The sequence below is a fragment of the Haliaeetus albicilla genome, chromosome 5, assembly GCF_947461875.1.
Source record: "Haliaeetus albicilla chromosome 5, bHalAlb1.1, whole genome shotgun sequence".
NCBI lineage: Eukaryota > Metazoa > Chordata > Aves > Accipitriformes > Accipitridae > Haliaeetus > Haliaeetus albicilla.
In genome coordinates, this window is record NC_091487.1 from 29042532 (window position 1) to 29059093 (window position 16562).

General features: G+C 43.3%; 1 protein-coding gene across 3 annotated transcripts in view; it reads left to right on the plus strand.

Annotated features, from left to right (window-relative positions):
- Window positions 1-5044: 5044 nt before the first annotated feature.
- BAZ1A (bromodomain adjacent to zinc finger domain 1A) overlaps window positions 5045-16562 on the plus strand; it is a 66579-nt gene continuing 55061 nt past the window's right edge. Inside the window, exons 1-3 of one of the 3 annotated variants that reach the window (XM_069783997.1) lie at window positions 5045-5179; window positions 5886-6035; window positions 13392-13670. In XM_069783997.1, the coding sequence (XP_069640098.1) occupies window positions 5923-6035; window positions 13392-13670 (392 nt within the window). In that variant the 5' untranslated portion in view covers window positions 5045-5179; window positions 5886-5922. Of the gene's footprint in view, window positions 5180-5522; window positions 6036-13391; window positions 13671-16562 lie in introns of those variants that run through there. The other 2 variants (XM_069783998.1, XM_069783996.1) reach the window with 2 other exon arrangements.

The following is a 16562-nucleotide window of genomic DNA, read 5'->3' on the forward strand; positions in this document are numbered from 1 at the left end:
AGGTTTGTCTAATCTTAGTATTACTGAAAAAAAGTTGGGACTGTATAGTCATATAACAAAATCATAAAGTAACATCCTTGAAATTATTGGTTCTACTCATCAACTGGACAGAGAGGTGTTCAATATAAGTAATTCAAATAAGATGAATGCAAACTTAGTAAATGGTAGGTTAGTATTATGCAGTTCCAGATTTCTCAATCTTAAATTTGACTGCATAAAGAATATTGTATCGATTCAGATCCAGGTTTCAAGCAGGCAGATGCAGGATATTTAAATCTATTGTAAAATGCCATACATCACTCCAGTAGTGACAATATGCATATGTAGCAAAAGATAGCAAATTCACCCATCGTTCACTCAAAAACATTCATCAGTCATCATTCATTCTAAATGTTGGTTAGCAATGAGATATTCAGCATATTTTAGTGTCAGAAAATTACAGTAGTGTCAATACTTTGTATCCTGTGCACTGCAACTGTAAGAAAGAAAATGCAGTACCAATCTTCTCAGAATTTAAGCTGGTTTCAGAGGCACTATTAGGAAATGAACAGTGGTTTCACAACATCATTTTATCATTTTGTAATCAGGTTAGAGGCCAATCATACATGGTCATTGCTGCAAAGTAGATGAGGTCAGAGTTCCTCCCCACTAGTATAAGGTTATCAGCTTAAATACCTTTAATAGCCTTTTCTGAGAGGGAAAAAATAGGATATGATTAAAGTAAACTTTAAAGGAACATATCTCTTAATTTCTGGAGTTGCGTGGAAATTAAACACGCAATATCCGTTAAAAGCAGCGAGAACTGTATGTCTAAATCCTATTAAACTGTGAAAAAAAATGAAGAAGATGGAATGCCTTTCTGTGGAATAACTCTGATGATATAAGAAACATCTCAGTGCTCCCCGAGGGCTTTGCTGAAGGATGGGCCCTGCTGTATTGGGCGGTATTTAACCTTAGCAATAGGCAAAGCAGACTCGAGCCATGACTTACTGCCCTCTGTGATAGCAATAGACCCAAAAATTGTGCCTGTGTTTGCAACTGTGGAATGCCTGGGTTAAGACTATAAAGAAACTATCAAAAAATGTGACTGTATCAAAAATTCACTGACCACAGGGACTGATTCTTTACCTTTATTTGTGACTCGTGGAAGCAAACAAGTGTTGAACGTGTCCAGCAGCTGCAGAATAAGGAACCTCCTATCCTTGTGATTACAGAACTTCTTTAAAAGCATGTTGAAATACAACTGAGCTAGAATGAAAGAAAAATGAAATGTGTTGTGAAAAATCATCCGCATATCTCTTCCCCCCCCTTTTTTTTTGACTGAAGTATGTTATTTATAAGTGAGCACGTTATTAAAAACTGAGCATAGCACTACAGCCAGTAAAAGACAATAGACCAAATGTTACTGTTACACACAGCTGGAGTGGATTGATAAAACCAGCACATTGTCTTTGCTCACATAGTTTAAAGTCTAAATAAAGATATATGATCAAAAGAGTAAATTGGCTCAGCAAGGTGGCGGAGAAAGGGCAAAAGGTGAAAAAAAGCTGTACCGGCAAGTTATAAAATCCATAATCGGATAAATAAGGTGTTTTTGCTGGGTGCCATAAGCTTTAAAAAAGTGATCTACAGTTTGTTTGCGTTACAGAAATGAAGGATTTTCAAAACAGCATTTGGAAAGAAAAAGAATGATACTATTCCCTAAAAATCTACTCGGTGCATTAAAATGAGTCAATGCTCACATATATGTTATAATTCTCCTTTTTTGCATGCTCCAGTCAACTGCGAAAAAGGTAGAGGTTATTGATATTATGTCATTTGACTGAACAGCTCACTAGCAATTTATCATTTACACAAATAAGTGCATTTTTCACATTTATCTTTTCAACCATGTGTTTTTTACAAAAATTAGAGTTGAGAACCTAGCATACCATTAAAAGTGCAAGGAAGTTCTTTATGAAGAAATCCAATGATTTTTTTTTTTTCTCTCACTTCAGCCAAACCCTGAGGGAACAAGTGGCAACTTTGGAGGAAAAACAAAAAGAACAAAAAAGCAAGCAAGCAAGTGGCTAAACATACTCTACAGAAAAAACTTGCCCAATTACCTGAAAATATAGGTAAAACTGGGTAAAATTTCTGCTTTTGCAAGGTTCCAAGTATATTATTTGGCTAAACATTAGTTATTCCAATATAAAGTTAGGCATGAATTTAAAGTGGCAATGCTCTAGTAAAATAATTCCGTGTGCTCTACTTGTTCCAGAATAACAATAGTCACATGTGGAATTATTTGGTAATGGATAGAGCTGAATAGATATTTTGGAATATCTGAATAGATATTTTGGAGTGTCTTTGTGTAAAGCAGTTCTTGGTGGTTTAAAGACAGGAAGAAATAGGATAGGATAAGGAAAGAAATCTGTGATAAAGCAGGGAGCAAGTGAAAAGAAATAAAAATTTGCAAGTTGTGGGGAACTTTAAAGGAGCGGCTGGGGGAGCTACCCTGAGCCTGGGCCGACACTGTCCCTAGGAAATTGTTCTACCCTTGTAAAGCATAGAGACCAAGTGTTTGATAAGATTTTATGTTCCCAATACAGCTATTTTTAAAGTTCTGTGAATAAGAACTGCAACCTGCCTGGCTAGGGAACTCTGTTTAGTATGGCTGTTAGTGTATAAATCATCTTTTAAAAAGAAAGCAGCTTCCTTTTTGCTGCTCTGTGGCAAAATCCACATCAACAACCCCACTAAATATCATCAATAATCCCTTGTATCTTGAATCAAAACTATACTTTCAGTGATGTGTGTTAAGAAAACCAAATTATTGCAAAAATCAAACACAGTGTAAAAATACAATAAACATTCCCATGGAAGGAAAGTAACCTTTTTCTGATTTATCAGAATTCATTTCCATTGAATTCTCAATGCCCACTTAGTAGACGTTAGCTGGTGTCATAAAAAATTGTTCTAGTTCCTGCTGACCTGATTGGGAGCAGAATCAGAGCCTGGATTCGTGGATTTTGAAGAACAGAGCGCGATTCAGAGGTGAAAACTAAATGAACTGCTCCTCTGTATCCTAAGAACATGAAAACACAGTGCAACCCTATTACTCAGTGAGGATCTGTTCACTGGAAAATCACCGAGGGAATAATGAGGGGGGAAGAACAAGAGGAGGAGGAAAAGGTGAGAAGAAAAGAGAAAGAGGGCAAGAGAGAGTAAAAAGGAAAAGGGAATTTGCTTTTGATGTCACAGCTCTATCAACTCATGCATTTTTCATGGATACCAACTAGTGCTAAAATAATGCTGGGCTCCCAAACATCGTGATACTGGCTTAAAAATAATGAGATTTACAAAAATTCAAAACTCAGAGCTTGTCTTTTCCTTGGAACTTGTAAGCCTTTCGGGTTCTCATATTCAAGCTTTTCGCTCAAAGTTGAGATTTAGAAATGTAATTATTTTTAAGGAGACCTGGGGTTCCAATTTAATCACATCTGCTGAAGAGCTAGAGCTTAAAACAAAGCTAAGTGTTGCAAAATCTCACTGTAATCATAAGAGCTGGCAACACTAAATGTCATAACCATGGCATACTGTACAGTTTTGATGCAAAACGAACTAAAAATTACCAGATGTTAGGTACGAGTGCATTAACTCAAGTTGCATTTGTGCCCTTTGCTAGAAAGTAATTAAAAACTGAAAGTGAAGCCAGCTGGCAAATGAAAATAAACTGGTAGGACTCAGGAGTTAACCTGTTTTGTAGCTCAAGCTTTGTATTTTGTAAAGTTAACTAGAAGAAGCCAGCATTAACATTTCTCAGTGCTTTTGATTAAAACCTGATCACTTTTTAAACAAAGTAATTCATGGATTGGATGTAAACATTCTTTTAGGTTTTAGTCACACAGGCTACAGCAGTGCCGATCTTTGCCTTTACTTGCAGAGGTAAAGAAAACAACCTCTGCACAGGTGCAGGGAACAGCACGGGACCTTTATTTGCAGAAATTTACAATTTAAGTTGCAAACTTAAACTACTTAGGTATCAGCCTTCAGCTGTTATTCACCTCAGTAGTTCCGCGGAGTTTCTACAATTATTCTGTAGATTTTTCACGTAAGTGCTGGAGCTTGTGATGATGAACCACAATGGCTGTGGACTTTCTGTGCTTTTATGTCTTCAAGCTGGCTAGCACCCTTAAGAACACAATTAAATTAACACCCCGGTTTTAATTACCAATGGCACTGTAAATGAATTAGTGTTAAAAAAAAAAAGTGGTGAAAAATTAATACACTCGTAAAACCACGTAGTGACGTCTTCCGTGAACTGGAAAAAACCGAGGCAGTTAAGGGGCCCCCGTACAACTCTCAGGCTCATCTCGATTCCATACAATCTCCCTTTCGGCAAAACACACCCGTATGCCCCTGTACGCGCTGATAGCGGTACGCTCCTGCGCTTTGGGGCTGCGAGAGACAGACAGACGTCTCCGGCATCGCTCTGTCAAACGCCGGAACCGCTGCGGGTCAGCCGAAGGGAAGAGCCCTGCAGCAGACGCGCCTGCCCTCGCTCGCAGGGCAGGTACTGAGGACAGGGGATCCCCCCGGGACGCCGCGGCTGGCCGTCTCCCAGGGGCCGGTGGTCTCCCAGCGGCTCGGCGGCTGCTCGGCGCCGGTTCGGAAGCGCTGGTAATGCCGGTGGCAGGAGGCGCGGGCGGGCAGCGCCGCCCGCCGCGGGCTCGGCCGCCCCGCCGTGCCGTGCCGAGCCGAGCCGAGCCGAGCCGCGCCGTGCCCCGCCGAGCCGCCCGCAGCCCAGCCCGGCCCGGCCCGGCCCGGCCGGCAGCGCCGCTCGGCAAGAGCCGCCTTCCCCTCCGTGGTCGGCCTGGGCCCACCCCCCCCCGCTCTGACAGAGATCTCCGGCTGATAATTCAAAAATGGAGGATGCGCCCTCTCAGCCATTAATTAATAATGTAGCTCGCTGTCTTCCTGTGTGACACACGCTGGAAGGCACCGAGCGGCCAATAAAGATGTAGGGGAGAGCAGGGGAAGGCTCCTCCCCGCAGCTCTTCCTGATTGAGGGCTTGAAGAAGTAGATCAAAAACTTCCCAGGAGCCGGGGGGGGGGGCAGAGGAAAGGGGAGAAACGCGGCGAGGGGGACCGCGCTTCGCACCGGCCGAGCAGCAAGGGCAGCCTGCGGCCACACCAGGTGGGCAGGAGGGGAGGGAGCCCCCCGGAGCGGCAGGCCGGAGGGCGGGCGGGCAGCCCCCCGCGCCGCGGCCGCGCTGTCCCGCAGCGGCGCAGCTCGGCGGCCGGGCCGGGCCGGGGCGAGGCGCGGCGCGGGGCGGGAAGGGCGAGGACCCCCACTCGGCAGCGTCCCGGCAGGCGGGGGAGGAGGAGATGAGTGGTCGGCGCTGCCCCTCCTGGGTGTTTGCTTCGCGGGGAGGAGGAGGAGGCGGGGGCGGCGGGGGAGTGGAAGTCGGTGTCCGGCCCGGCGTGTGCGGGTCAGAGGCGGGGGAAGGGGGTGACCCGGGGGCAGGGGAGCCGGAGGAGACAAAGCGCGGCGGCGGCCGGGGTATCCCCGAGCCGAGCACGTTGCGCGGCCGGGGCGGGGGGCGCCGCCTCCGCCCGCCGCTCGGCGTCATGGCCCCATTGTGAGGCGGAGAGGCGGAGGCGGGAGGAAGAATCCGCCGCTCGTTCCGCGCGCAGTCCCAGGCAGGCAGCGGCGCGTCAGGAACACAAAAGGCCGCCGCGCCGCCGCCGGCGCTTTCTCCCGCTCCTTCTCCGGCTCCCCCGGGGGGAGGGACACGCCGGGCCCGCTCCCTCCTCCCCGGGCCGGGGGGGCGCCGATGCCCGCACTCCCTCCCTCCATATTTTTAATTTTTTAATTTTTTTTTTTTCCCTCCCCCTCGAAGCGGGTCCCGGGGCAGGAAGAGCGCGGGGAGCGGGGCGATGCCGCTGCTGCACCGAAAGCCCTTCGTGAGGGAGAAGCCCCCCGCCGACCTTCGGCCGGACGAGCGCGTTTTCTACTGCAGGGTCACTAACGAGATCTTCAGGGACTACGAGTAAGAGACAACCCCCGTGCCCGCGTCCGTGGGTCCGCGTCCGTCCGTCCTGCCCCCCCCCCCCCCCGCCGGCGGCGGGCGGGGAGCGGTTTAACCCCCGAACGGCTGACACCTGGGCGGGCGGGGAGGGAGGGGATTCCCCGGCAGCGCCGCGGGGAGCCCTGCCGGGGGGGCTGGGGGGGGGGGGCGCGGCTGGCGGCGAGCCCGTGCCCTCCCGAAGGGGGGTGGGGGGAGAGGGCGGATCTCTCGCCCGGGGCAGGGGGAATCCCTGCCCCTCCTCGGCGGGGGTATCCCGCGCCCCCCCCCCCCCCCCCCCCCGCGGGGAAGGAGGGGAGACGGCTCCTTCCTCTCCCCCCCCCCCCCCCCCCCGCCCCGCTCATTCCGCGGTGTCGCCCCTGCCCCCGCCGGGGAAGTGAAAGTTGCGCGTGTGGGAGGCGGCGGGTGGTAGCGAGCGTCTGCCGGGCCCGGGCTCTCCCCCTCCCCTCCCCTCCGCCCCCGCCGGCAGCCGCGTGTCGGCGGCGGACGGCGCTAGGCCGCCCCGCGGAAGGGGCCGCGCCGGGCCCGGGTTCAGCCGGCGCCGCGGGGCAGCGGGGCCGCCCGCCCGGCATGTGCCGGCCGCCCTATTGTTGTGGTGGCGGCCGGGGGGGCGCCGCCCGCGGAGCCCGTTGGGCTCGGCTCCCCGGCCGGCTCCCGCCGCGGTTAACCCCTGGTTGCCGGCCCTCCGCCGGGCCGCGGTGCACGGAGCCGCCGCGCCGCCCAGGGCCGCGCTCGCCCCGCCTCCGCGGGGAGCCGCCGGCTGACCCGGTTGGAAATGGCCGGCGGGCCCTGCCGCCCGGCCGGGCCGGGCCGGGGAGCGCAGCGCGGCCCGGCCGCGGGGGTCGCTGCACCTGTCCGGCGGGGCGGGGGTCCCGCTGCCTTCCCGGCCGGGCGGGCGGGCGGCACCGCCGGCGGTTAAACCCGGCCTGGAGCCGAGCGGGCACACCTGTCCCCTCAGGATCTGTCTTCCTCCCTCTTCCCGTCCCTTCCTTTTTTTTTGTTTTCTGTTGTTTTTCCTTTTTTGCCTTCTCCGTGTGTAAAAGGACCAATGGACGTGGTGAAATTGTCGTTAACCGTTGAAAGCCTATTGCACGGGCAGTCCCGAACTTGCTGCCGCTTACTTTATCGCTTGTAAGAACAATGGACAGAAAGTATTTAGCGAGACGTTTTTCAAAAGCTGATAACGTCTGTGTTTTCACCCCCTGGTCCGATCCAGCACCATCCCCGCCTACAAAAAGGCCCCCGCATCCAAGCTCTCTTTTTATTTTTTTTTAAAGACGTGCAGACTGATGAGATTAAATCTGAAATAGTTTTCATTTGTAGCCTATGAAATTAGAGCACACCTAAATCTTTTTCGTGTTTAGACTTGTTTTTCTTACTCAAATACGCTTCACCTAATAAAATTTTAAAGAAGTCGCGTTGGGTAACTTTCGAGGGTAATGCCTTAGTGCTTCCTGGACGATATACTTTGGGGGGGGACACGGACACAGGGGGTGTTGAATTTTTTGTTGGAAGTTTTGTAAGGAGTGTTTTCATTATAGGGCGTATAAGAACCTAATGAGCAAGAGCTGACAGCCTCCTGTTCCTGTACGAATTAAGTCCCCCTCCCCCAGCTTCCAATATTTTGAAAGCTGCTTTTCTGGTTACAATTATTATTATCACCTAATTAGATGACTGTCATGTATTTGTTGACACTGCACTGAAATATGTTTCACGTATGTGTAGTTTTGCTAAAATTTCAGCATGAAAAGTATCCTTTTAAAACGCCTCTCTGCTCTCAAAAGTGTCTGGTGAATATTTTAAGTACTCTGACAGGCTTATTTACACTGCAGGGATGTTGTCGCTAAGAAAAAGTATGAAAGACCAAATTCCACATTTAACCAAAGTTCACAAATTAAGGGATAAATTTAGAATTGCGTTCACACAGGCAATCCCTAGAAATGTCAGCGGGTGGTTAGCTCAGAGGTCAGGGCTTAGAATATGGTATTTGGGACAACTTTGCAGAAAACTCTACTATGCCTGGTTCTTGTGTATGTGGGGTGGGGTTTTGTTTCTCTTCTGGCTTTTTTTGTTAGGTTGGGTAAAACTGGTGCTTTGGATTGAAAAGTTTAGTATTTTTTACTTAGCAAGGTGTCCTAGCACAGATGAGTAAGTTTGGATTAATGTTTGCTGTTTGTGGCATAATCTACCAGAGAACACAGGCCCATCTTTCAGCAAGTTTTAAAGGTGCTGATCCTTGTCTCTGCTGGTTGCAAAGTGGTGCTTCAAATAGCTGATGTCTTCCGAAAACATCTCCCATTTCTTTGCCTAAGCAAGGGCAATTAGATTAATGGGGATAGGGAGGGCCCACTTTTTAAAAATTGTGTTAGCTTTTTGTTGCGTGAAAGAAAACCATTGTCTAAATGATTCTCTGAACCTACTTTTGCAGTAGCAACTTGAATTTTTCAGGGGAGAATTCAAAAATTACCGAGTCTGACTAGATCAAGTGGGCTGTATAGATACATAATGGTAACCTGAATTCACCCCCTTCCTCAGCTATAGGAATGCTTTTAATTACTACAAATGGTTAAGACTTAAGTTGTTTTCTTGTTTGTTTACTTGTTGTTGTTTTTTTGTTGTTGTTGTGTTTTGGTTTTTTGTTTGTTTTGTTTTGTTTTTTTAAACAGAGCACAAACTTAGTGTTGAAAAGCTTCTTTCATGCCCATGGCAGCTTTAGTAGAGATGAATACAAATCATACATTAGTATTACTCTTCTCTATGTAAGAAAGCATTATGCTAATGTGAGGAGAATTTGGCAAGACTAGTATTTTGTAAAGTGACTTTCCCGTTAAGAATGTATTTCCTTTTTAATCTGAAATACCATTGCATAATTTTGTAACCCTTTAAAAGGGGGTGCAGTGAGGTGGCAGTGTTTGATTGTATTTATCAGGAGTAACAGGAACTGGCGGAACTGATGTTCTTCATGCTTGGTTGTACTCCTGGTTAGAGGGACAGACTCTGAGACAGACCAACAAAAGAGACCCTGGAGCCACAGTAGTAGCTGGAAAAGCAAGTATGGGTGGGCACAAGATGCATGGGATGGATGAGAAACACATTAAACCGGTGGGATGTTACCACCAGTCTTTGATACCTTGTCTGTGAAAGTTAACAGTGGATATAGATGTGTGGTGAAAGCTACTGTTAAAGTGTGGGAAGTTTTGCTTGTGAAGACAGCCTGAAAAAGAAAACGATGAGTAGTATAGGTACAGTGGCGGGAATGTTCCTCATTCTAAAACACTGGGGGGAAAGAGCAGTTTTGCATCTTCAGAACTTACCGAAACTTCTTTATAGATTGAGCTGTGGAATTCTTGGTTACAGTCAAAAAGAGACCTGTTCAAAAGAGACCTGTTAAATTAGGTTGACCTTTCTGTTCTGTTGAAGAGAAACTCGTAACTTGAAATATATTCCTTAATGCGTAACTAAGCTATAAATATTAAGGAATAGATGTCTCTTTCTCAGTTGTGGTTTTGTTTGTTTGTTTCTTTTGTGCATTACTTTGTAACATGTATTATTGACCACTTCTGGAGACAAGGCAGAGTGCAAGAATGCTTTTGTGATCCAGAACGGCAGAGTTGGTCTTCGGTGATTGCCCTCCAACCGTAGACTAACTAGATTATATACTAGAAGCTCACAGGGGCTTTGGGATTAAAAATAACGATTATTACAAATTAGCCATCCCAAAGATAGTTTTTTTCCTGCCTTTTCCCTCTCTCTTAAATTTCACTTAACATGACTTTCTCATATTTTACATTCTCTGATATATAATTCTGTTTAAAAAAAACCCAAAAAACAACTCCTCCCCCCCCCAAACTTGTTTTTAATATATGCTAAGGAAATGAATGAAAGTAAATGGTTAGAAACAAACATCTTCTTGAAACACACTAAAAATGCAGTAGATCTTGGACTCAATGGAAGTACTTCGTTAGTTCAAGCAAAAGGCATCTGTCATTTCTAGGCTGGATTTTTATATCCATTGCAAGTGCGGTCAGCACAAAGATTGCAAGTGATTTATTTCTAGCTTCTGTTAATGAACTGCCTCCTATCAAATACCTACCAAGTAGCGGTATTAAACTACTTCTTAATGATTTGCTGATGATTTTGTTTGCCTTGCCTTGCGTGGAAAACTAACTATATAATGTAAATGAAAAAAAGGCATCCAGCTGAGAAGTCAGCATTAATTACTACTACAAAGACAACTCAAGTTTTTAGTCTCTGCTCCTCGAGTAGTTGAGCTGATGTGGACATCTTCACCAGGGCGCTGCAGTCCTGTTTGACTTCTCGCAGGCAGATGTGACCATGCAAGTGAGCTTTGTGGATGTGTTTTGTATGAACTTCCTTCTCTGTGTTGTCAAGTTAGAGAGATCTTGAACCGGTGAGGAAGCCCCGAAGACTGTAATACCCTAGATAAAGATGTAGATAAGGCTTCAGATGCAACCTAGCAGCAGATGCACTTGCTGTTGTGAATTTAAGTTGAACGTGGAATATGATCATGTGCTATTACTCTTGCTTGAGGAGAAAGGGTATCGCTCCTTCCGCTGCTGTTCTCTTGGTTTGGTAGCTGTTGTGTCTGCTTTTTGTAAGTCTTTTTGTGATAACTGACGTGCACCAGAGAGAGACAGGGACAGAAAGAGTACTACAAATAACACCTACTCCTATACTGTTGGGAATTTGTTTTCTCCTCTCCCTCAAACCAAGTTAAAGTGAGATCATTAAAACATTGTAATAAAACTGTGTTAACAGACTAAGCCACAGATGGTTTTGATGTGCTGTAGGTAATGACTAGCTAAAGACAAATAATGCTTTCAAAATCGAATGTAATTTTTTTCACACAATTTTTGTCTTCCCTGTAAGTTCACGGGGGAAAAATCCACACAAAACAAAAGAGGAAATGAGGGAGAATGAAACTAGATACACGAACTACTCTTGTATGCAAATGGAAAAATGTTTTCCTCAAATAAGTTTCAGTTAAAGTAATCTTAGAATTTTGCACTTGTAATAATCATGGATTAAAAATATTTAGAGGGGGGTTTGTTGGGGTTTTTTTTCAGTTGTGTTTTTTTTTCCCTGTAAGTTCAATGCTGTTGCTTTAAATAGCATGACTGCCGGTATACCCTCACAAAGAATAACAGCAGCTCTTAAAGGGACACGGTCAGCGTCAACCTCAGTCTCTCCCTCCCTCTCTGCTCTCTCTACCCCCCCTTTCTTTTTCCCCTTTTACTTTCATACTTCTTGAAAATATGTTCTGGTACCTTTTTTAATAACTCTTAGGGTGGTTTTCTCTTTCATGGCTAAAGATAATTATCAAGAACCTCTTTGGTGAGACATAAAAATGTATGTAGAGACACACAGCTGCATGAAGATTTGAGTAAATGTTTCTTTATCCATTGAAGTCAGTAAGACTACTAAAAATTATTGTGAATCTAATACAGAAGTATTGAAATGTAGGGCAGGAAGAGACCTGAAGAGATCATGTTTTATCACCTCTAAAAAAAAAAAGGCAGGCAGATTTTTGTCTAACCTGTTCTTTAAAATGTTTAAGTAACTATTCTATACCCTATAAAGATACTGATACACCGTGGTTGACAGCAAAAAAAGGATATTCTGTCCTATGCACAAAGAATGACTGACAGCCATCCGTTCTTCATGTATTGAAGAATAATTTCTCTCATTCTCTCTCCTTTGTTCTTCACCTTTTCTTGTTTAGAGTAAGCAAACCCAAATTATTGCTTGTTACTTACAAGTGTTAGACCCATGTACTGTCAAATATATTAAGTAGATGCAGGTGATATAAAAAAATCTGAGATTTTGTAGCTATTAAATATTATTTGGATAATATATCTCTTCCTCTTCTGTCCTTTTCCCCTTCTTGCAGCTGATGTTCTTACTAAAGCATCTTTCTCTCACTCAGAGGAATCCTATGCTCATACAGAAAGGATTATCTGAGCCAGGACCTTCCATTGTCCTCAATCTGGAATTTCCATTTTCATTTACAAAATGTTATGGTTCATCTGTCCATCTGCAGTGAACATCATTTTCTGCATCAGTCTGTCTGATGCATGTTTGCCGGCTTGAGTTTGCAGGGAGCCTGCAAGAAAAACTCTGAAGTGTGAACTGTCCAATTCTCTAACCCCATTATTAGAAATTATTTGAACAGTTCTAGCCTTTTAAAAATGGGAACACTCCTCAGTGTAATTTTTTTTTTTTTCAGGAATGAAACTCCAGTATAGGTATCTTGTGTAGCATGCAGTGTTCTGAAAGTACTGTTTGCCTTGAAATAGCTATGTTGAACTGATACAAAAGAAAACAGTATTTCTTGTGTTGTGTACTCATCAATATTGGTCTGTTAAGATTTTTAAAGGAAAGCAAATAAAAACCATTGTCTGAACTGGGGCATATTGAAAGATTGCTCTTCTGTCCAATCACTGATCCATAGTGTATGATAAGTTTTAACATGGTTTTGTGAATAGCTCTATCATCTACTCTAATCTAGAAAGTGTTTTAACAAACTGCTGTTTTTCTGATACCTGTCAAAAATTGACAGACACTGACTTATGAAAACTCTTCATTCTTGATTCCAATATAGTAACTAGTAAATAAGCAATAACAACAATGTAATTTTAGCATTAATTGGAAATACAGGGAAGGAGGAGAATTGATTTTTGCTAGTGGAACAATGGAGGAGAAGAATCTGTAGGAAAAAATAGTTCAATGCTTTTCCTAAGAACAATGCAAACAGTGTAGGAATAAAAACTATTTAGAGAACCACTTGACATTAATTTTTTACCTCTCCCATCTTTTAATTTGTGAGCTAGGGCACTCAAAATCTGAAACTTGTTCAAGTTTCAACATGGTTCTGTGATCTTAAGGTTATTTTATGTTTGTACAGTTTTAGACCCTCCTCTTGCAAATATTTGTGGAAATGTGGGAGATGTGAGGAGGATATGATACCTGTTAAAACTCAGTGTGATTATTCTTATGCATAAGGCTTCTTATACGTGAATATTTGTTTGCAGCACTTCTAGGTCTTGATGCTGTTACCATAGTCTGTAGTGGGAGGAGGCTTTGGTTTTACAACAGCAATTTACCATGCCATGGCTAAAAAGTGGTAAATAACCCTTGATTATCCACAACCTGTACAGGAGTAGAGCTGCCTTTGCATTTCAGTCTTGTAAAAGATATCTGCTGCTGTATTAACTGTGAGCAAATTGAAAATGTTAGTCAGAACTCAACTGTTTTCTTTCTCTCTCTCTCTCTTCCCCCTCACCCTGCCTTTCTTTTCAGTGATTTTTTTGAACGCACCATTCTGTGCAACAGCCTTGTGTGGAGCTGTGCTGTGACAGGTAAACCAGGACTCACATATCAGGAAGCACTGGAATCAGAGAAGAAAGCCAGACATAATCTTCAAAGTTTTCCAGAGGCCCTCATCATTCCAGTTCTCTACTTGGCCACCCTTACCCATCGCTCCCGACTTCATGAGATCTGTGATGAAATCTTTGCTTATGTCAAGGATCGGTATTTTGTTGGTGAAACAGTGGAAGTAGTTAGAAATAATGGTGCAAGGTAAGTATATTTAAAAATAAACACGTATTTCTTTTTGTTTGGTGTGGGTGGGTTTTGTGTGTGCTTTTTTTTAAACCAGAAATCAGGATAATGAAACTCCATCAAACACCTGTGAAGTGAGATGTGATGCATAAGCTAGTGATACTGTTACTGCTCCTCCCTACTTTAATTAAGATTAAGGATTGTATTGCTGGGCTTGGTATCTCTTTCCTTAGCTTAGAAGCAGCTGTGGAGGCAGGACAGCTCTCTCAGGTCTTGAGACTGCAGTTTTTTGGTCTGTGTGGTGGATTTGCAAAGGGATGTCAGTCCCCTGGTGTGAGAAAGGTGGGTTGTTTGTAGAATGAGATTTAATGAGAAACTAGGGGAAGCTATGAGTTAAAAATCATATGAAAGTTTTGATGAATCATGCAGAATGTAGTTCATCACATGGTGTTTCGTATACTCAGAATGGCTGAACTACTGAAAGCTTAAAGAATCGATGAAAGTTGGATTTTTGCTTTTTAGGTAGTGGTGAAAATTGTGACTGCATTCTCAGAAGTTGGGAATTAATTGTAAAATGTTTGTGATGCATGATTATCTGGAATTTAGTGTGATGGGTTTTTTCCCCCCACTTGGAGTTAGTGTTATGCTTGGTCTTATGCTGATGTATGTATTGCAAGCGTTTTTATTGTTATCTTAGACTGATTGAAAACTTGGAAGAATTTTGAGCTTCAGATGCTTTCTTTCTCATATCATTATTACATAGGCTCTCTAGTATAAGTACGTTGTTTTACAACACGTAGCTAGCTTGAGTCTTTCTTTAAAGCCGCTTCTGCAAGAGTGCTAGAAAAGGTCCATGTTTTGTCTAAATAAGTTTGTATTTTCACCTAACCGAAGTTTAAAATGGGAAGGACTTAGACATGCTCAACTTAGAAATACCTGCAGAATGTGTGTTAAAGCCTTTGTGGGTTCAGCTGTTGCTGGTTGTTTTTTTTTTTTTTTGTTCGTTTGTGGGGTGGTTTTGTTTTGCTTTTTTCAGGAGGAAGGTGCCAGCTTACATTGCAGAGTAGATGGGGCTTCTGTGGGTATCCTGAGGCCTTGGCACGTAATCTAGTTTGTACTGGGTGATAGGAGTGTGCTGGTTCAGAATGGTCATTGGAGGACATAGTTGTAGCTGATCCAGATCTTACTTAAGGCAAATTTTGTACTACACCAGGAAGAAAAATCTGTTGATGCACTGCAGGAGCTAAGTTGTAAGGAAATTTGTATGGGTATGTATGTAAGGTCAGTGCTTAACAGAAAAGCTTTCCATGTCTTCCCTGCTTTATTCCTTTCAACCAGTGAAGTACCAGTCTGCAAAGCCAGGACAGGAAGAGTTGCTGCTTTCTGTACAGAAAACCTATATCCAAAGTTTGTTTCTATCTTTTTCATCTTTATACTTGTCTAATGACTAGAGTCAAGTTACCACTAGTATTACAGTAATTTTGCTTAGATAATAAGTTTTTTCTTCTTTTTTTTTTTTAAACTAGAAACCTAAACATTATGAACTGTCAGTGTAGTTCAGGTGTTGGTTTTCATTTGTTCAATGAAATGCCTTTGTTTTCAAACTTTGAAGATACTGTCAGTTTCCAAACTAATAGCAAAAAGAATGCTTTAGAAGAACAACCTTTCTTCTCCAAGAACAACCCTCCTGTCTTTCTATTACTTTTCTAAACTCTTTGCTAAAATATTTATGTGTGTGCATCTTAGCTTTTCAAAGCTTAAATGAGAAGTAGGCTTATGTGTGATAAATACCAGTCTGTCTTCTTTCTTTGTCTTTTGAAATTCAGAGTCCTTTTCACTTTTCTTTTTAGACCATCATAAATCACTTTTTAAGTTTGCCTTAACAAAATGGTTTCTACTTACCCTGTAAGCTAAATTCTGTTCAGATAAAGTTGTGATATGATTCTATCACATGAAGATAGTGCTATCATTTTTTTACCAGCCTTTAATTCAATCTTCTTGGTTATTCAAAGTTGTGTTGAGATACATATCTAACAATTTTGTGTTTATGTTCCACTTTCACAGATCAACATATTAATAGTATATAAGCTAAATTTCTTAAGCCTTTGGGGTGGGCTAGATACCATTCAAAATACCAAAGATTCAGATAAATTTTTTTTCCATCGAAAATTAATCTGCTAGAGATTGTATGTTTTAAACTACATAAGTATAAATTTGTGTCTGATAAAATGAAGCATGAAAAATTCGCCTTAGCTGATTGCCACTGATGTTCTGGACAAATGTATAGCAGAGAGCTAGTTCAGACCTTTAATACTAAATCCAGGAAATGGTGCAAATAACATGGTAATGCAGAGCGATTTTTATACTTAGAGATACATAATTAAAGAATACAAAGTGGGAGGAGGTGAGACATAGTTATTCTTCTGCCCAATTAACAGTTGACTTTGACCTGTATTTTGAAGTACTACATTGGGGTTATACCAACTCACGTTACTTGTAAATAACATGGCTGTTCAGGAGTGATTTGTGTGTGTGTGTCATGTGCAGCTATGTTTTTGTGATCTTTTCTAGCAAAAATGATCACAGTCCATCTATAGTGTAATAGCATCCTATGAGACCAACAGAATTTGGCAGATCATGAAAACCCAGTTGTGAAAACCCAGTTGTGTCATGGTGTTATAAACTTTTCCACTGCATTTATGTATGGAGTTTTTAGCAAGTGTAACGTCAGCAGGATCGTTTGTTATCTGAGCTCTGCGCATCATTAAATGCGAAGCCTACAACATAATGCGTGTGTAACCAGGAGTTGCTCAAGCAATATAAGTACTGATATTTTATAACTCCTAACTTTGCATATGTAATATTCTTGTAGGATGGATTGTTTTGATGCAGCTTTCTAGATTTTGAACA